The sequence below is a fragment of the Etheostoma spectabile genome, chromosome 15 (assembly GCF_008692095.1).
Source record: "Etheostoma spectabile isolate EspeVRDwgs_2016 chromosome 15, UIUC_Espe_1.0, whole genome shotgun sequence".
Lineage (NCBI taxonomy): Eukaryota > Metazoa > Chordata > Actinopteri > Perciformes > Percidae > Etheostoma > Etheostoma spectabile.
Genome location: NC_045747.1, coordinates 10,994,313 through 10,998,939, shown reverse-complemented (window position 1 = coordinate 10,998,939; position 4,627 = coordinate 10,994,313). Strand labels below are relative to the sequence as shown.

Sequence of the window (4,627 nt, the reverse complement as noted above, 5' to 3'; positions counted from 1 at the left end):
GGGGGGGTGGAGAAAGAGAAAAGGACAGACAGAGCAAGGGAGAAAGAGAAAAAGAGAATATCAAATTAAAAAGACAAAAGGCAGCAAATAGCAGAAAGTAAGCTTAGCTTGAGGCACTGTGACAGAGAGGCCATGTGCAGGGCAACAAGAAAAGGAGATGGGTATGTGGCTGTGCACAGGACTAGTAACACTCACCTGCTTTATTGTGGACCAGCTGCAAAATGAGAGGTCTGCGGGTAACGATGCCTGATCCACGTGGAAGGAAGTCCCTGAGGGAGAGAGACAGAGGAATAAACATAAACATCAGAATTGTAGAGAGTAGAAAGGATGAAAAGGAAGAAAAACAGGATGAGGGCATGCAAGAAAATAACGAAAGAAAGGGACAGAAAAAACGTTCAATTATTCATTACACTCACACTCAATGTCGATGTGCTCACAGCTAGGCCTCTGGTAAAAATTGATGGGCAAGTGGGAATTTCACGCCTCCAACGTGTTTCACAGAAATCAAACTTGACAAAGTAATTTTCTCTCATTAGAGCTTAAGAGATAAATTCATTCACACCCACTCTCACTGTGGGGAAAATCCTCCCTAAAATAGAATTCACAGGTGCAATATTGACAATATTTAACACTTTAGTATATATTAGTGCTATCAGACGATATAAATGTTGAATCATGATTAATCGCATTAATGTCACCTTTTTATCTATTCTAAATGTCCCTTGATTTCTTTGTATCTGTATCATTATTTTTTCTCATTTTAATGCTCTTGGTAAAAACAACATTGGCATATAGGTTACTGTAGTGTTCAATTTCACATGTAACATTCTCACTTGGAGCAAATAATCTCTCACACAATGTCCATCTCTCAAACACTGTCCATCAATAAAAGGGTGAAAAAAAATACTCTGACGAGGGAGAGAGAATTTGCATCAGCTGTGTACTTGGCCATCAAGTGATATTTCAGACTGGATGTGCTGTGATGATCGCTGAGTTCACAACAACAAAACACAGATCACTTTGGTGTTGTCAATGGAACCATTTGGCAACTTTAAAAAGTAAACTTTCCATCCAGAATCTTATTAGCATTCATTTTATTGGCATCTCGCGCTCACCATCCACTTAAAATATAACGTTACTACTCTTTGGCCGGCTCGCAAGCCCAAACAAGTGTGTGCGGCATGCCTGTTGTTTTGTTTCTGGTCCAACAAGATCCAATGTGGTGTTGTAGTTTTTCTAACATTGCAAGTTGTTGCAAACGCATGTGTAAAAAAAAAAAAAAAAAAAAGGGGGTTGCGTTAACGCCGTTAATAACGTGTTTAAGTGACAGCACTATGAATTTAAACAATTCTCTCCCAACACTGACCTAAGCAGACTGTAATGATGCTGTCATCTAAGGACGAATCTCAAAGCTGCTCCACGGACTATGGTACCATGACAGCATCTGTGGGGATATTACAAACAGCCTACATTTTTTTTTTCTTCAAAGAAAACTAATTTTGACCACAGACTTAGAGCTGTACCGTAATTCCTCAAATAAAAACCGGGGCCTTTATTTACCTGTACTGTAGAAGGTCACAGGCTTTTATTTGAAGCAGGCATTTGTTAGAGGCAGGCCTTTATTTTTCTGATTCCATCTGTTTGATAAGTATAATTGTTTTAAATAAACCATTTTCAATTAAAAGCAATAGCATTCCAGTGGACAGAGAACATTCAATTTTAAGAAACATTTGCGAAATATTACCAGTATTGTAAAAGTATGCTGAAACTCTTAAGAGAGAGCTCTGTGTGGGTGTGTGCGGGAAGTGGGCACAAGAGGAATAGAGAAGGAGGAAGCAGACGTGTAGATGTGACTGGAGCAGAGTTTGTGGAATAAATTTAAGTTATTGTACACAGTGTTTGCGGTGTCTAAAATAAACCTCAGACTAAAAGTCAAGCTCATTCATTTGCGCAACAGAAATGAGATTTTAACCCCAATGTTATTTATTTATAACTTCAGCCCTGGAGGTACAAGTCTCCCCTGGTTTTCTGATCACGGTCGGAAACAAAGCAATCTTTACCAGATGTGGGCAGTGAGGAGCTGTTTGCCAACTGAAAGGAGGGCGAAGAAGCAGAGATTTAGCCAATTTCCTGATGTTCAGGAGTTTTAATACAGACAGACCAACAGATGTCTATAAAAACCACCTGGCAACACTAATTTCCAAATTAGGGAGAATGTTATTTACGTTTGTAAAAGCTAAATATAGATTCTGTATTAGCGTGGATTTTCCCTTTGTAATGTGCTGCTCAATTTACTGCCTTTTTAAAAGGACAGATAAAACCCATGATTTTAGCTGGCCACAGTTAGCTTTTGTGTGAGCTCAGGCTTTGGCAATACAAGATATATCACCCACGACAACGCCTTAACCACACTAGCCTCGTGCCTGAGAGTTGACATTGTCTTGCTAGGTGCACATTCTCAAAAACATGCACAATGTAATGCATTGCATTGATGCACAATTGCTGTAAATTGTTGTGTAGTCTATGCACTGTACAATGCACTGTTTCATATGGTGTGTGTTGTCTTAAATACAAGTGCCAAAGACAAATGTCTATGTTATGCAAATCTAAGGAACAATAAAGTCCATTAGATTTGTATACACAAAGCAGGATATGACAGTAAACAAACAAGGGCAAATGCAATTGGCACAGCTGTGCATTGAGGGTGTTTTCACACAGACAGACTTTAGTTCAGTTAAATCAAACTAGAGTTTGTTTGCCCCGCTGGTGTGGTTCATTTGGGCAGGTGAGAACGCGGCAATCGCCCTCGGGTGCGCACCAAAAGCGGACTAAACAAGCGTACCAAAACCTGCTTGAAGAGGTCGTTTCAATCAAACTCTGGAGCGGTTTGTTTGTGGTGGGAACGTGATCCGTACTCCAACAGCACCAACTATACAAACTTCACCAGTTGGAGCTAATGTCTCCTGTAGTCAGGTGTGTTTAGCAATCTGCGATGCAGCAGAGCAGCCAACTGTAGCAGCTTGCAGTGTTCCTTTCACAGAAACGGACTGCAGTCAAGCTCACCGTCTTTCACTCGTATCTACGTGGTCAAACCAGCAGCCGCTAAAGTTGGAGCCCGGCAGAGCAGAGCAAAGTCTCGGTGACTAGAGCAGACGTAGTAACTTCTCATCATTGTCTGATTATTTTAATGAAATGAGCTGGTTTGACTATTACTTACAAACAAACAACAGATTTGGACCAAAGCAAACAAAACACAGGTGTGAAAACGCCCTGCGACACCAACAATGAGAACCTTTTCACAGCTGGCTTGTCTGTTGCTCTCAAAAGTGAGAGGGTACTAGGGATGGGAATCTCCTGGACAATTTTTTTATGTACATTTCCATGCGTGATTTAAAAAAAATATACATACAAATCTGAGTTTACTACTCAGTTTGCTAATCACTTCCCGGACAAAGCTTAGAGTTTGACATATATTTGTCACACAAAGTTTTAATGAAATGTTTGGTCAAGTGAGTTTTTGTTTTGTCGTCATCCCATGCTTAAAGATGAACTGAACTGAAAAACTAACTTTTGATAACTTGTTGGTTATGGTAATTACAAATTAATTACACTAAAAAAAAATATTTTAAAAATCAATATTATAGCTTTTTTTTAAGCAACACAAAAATTGCGTTTGTTAGTAATAGAACGCTGACAATATCGATGACGTCACTGGCATGGTGGGACCCGTGAAGGTATATAGGCATCGGCTGCAGCACATAATATACACACGAAAAAAATTAATTTTAATGGCTCGGGTTACACATTTGAGCCTGTGAGGGACAGGATTTCTAAGGAGGTCGACCTTTCTGTTAAAGATTAAGATCCTTTTTAAAACATAAAAGTCCGCGAAATTGCGTTCGCTAAACCCACCAGACTCCATGTAAATAATCAGTGATTTTAGCATCGTAACACACGGCTTCTAAAACATCTCTGAGCACCGCTGCCTCTGGCTGTCTAGAGCCTGCGGGTGTAGGGTGTGCGACCATCGGCTACGTTTTGTCAGTATTTTCTTTCATTCCAATTTCGGGTCTGTCAGTCACAGTGAAATCCGGAGACAGATCCAGCCGGGGACTGGTCACCAAAACCGGGGACTGTCCCCGGAAACCGGGGGAAACGCATTATCGATCTGTGATATCGTCGGAGTCTGGGTTTATTTCTACAGTCTATGGTCGGAGTGCTAGCTTGTGGAGTTTGTCATAAGAGCTGCCATCGTATTTAGTTACTAGCCCTTTCCCTCGGTCGGATCGTTGGGATCTAGCTTGGTGTTGTGTCTCAATTTCAAGTAATGTCCAGTGTGTCAGTCTCTGTTTTGTTGAACGCTATAAAGCCGACACGTTGGGCTTTATTTTTGTAAGTGAATATGTTTGTGTTTTGTGTATGTGACAACAACGTTACATCCAGCCCTTTGCCTAGTAGACTTGATAGTATGCTGATAACCGGTAACATAGCTGCCTCTCTGTCCTCTGCTTGCCGTGAGCGTTTCAGTGCCCTGTCTGCGGCAGGTAGCATCGGGGGTGTTCCTTGCCGGTGGGTTATCGGTCTGCCCTGCACTGGAGCCTGCAGGTCTTAGGTTTCAGTCTGTTGG

General features: G+C 41.1%; 1 protein-coding gene across 10 annotated transcripts in view; it reads right to left on the bottom strand.

The window, feature by feature from the left end:
* The window catches only part of dnm2a (dynamin 2a), a 36,299-nt gene that overhangs the window by 24,934 nt on the left and 6,738 nt on the right, over positions 1-4,627 (bottom strand). For all 10 annotated transcript variants that reach the window (XM_032538547.1, XM_032538545.1, XM_032538544.1 and 7 more), the window contains exon 2: positions 196-269. In XM_032538547.1, the coding sequence (XP_032394438.1) occupies positions 196-269 (74 nt within the window). The remainder of the gene's footprint in view (positions 1-195; positions 270-4,627) is intronic.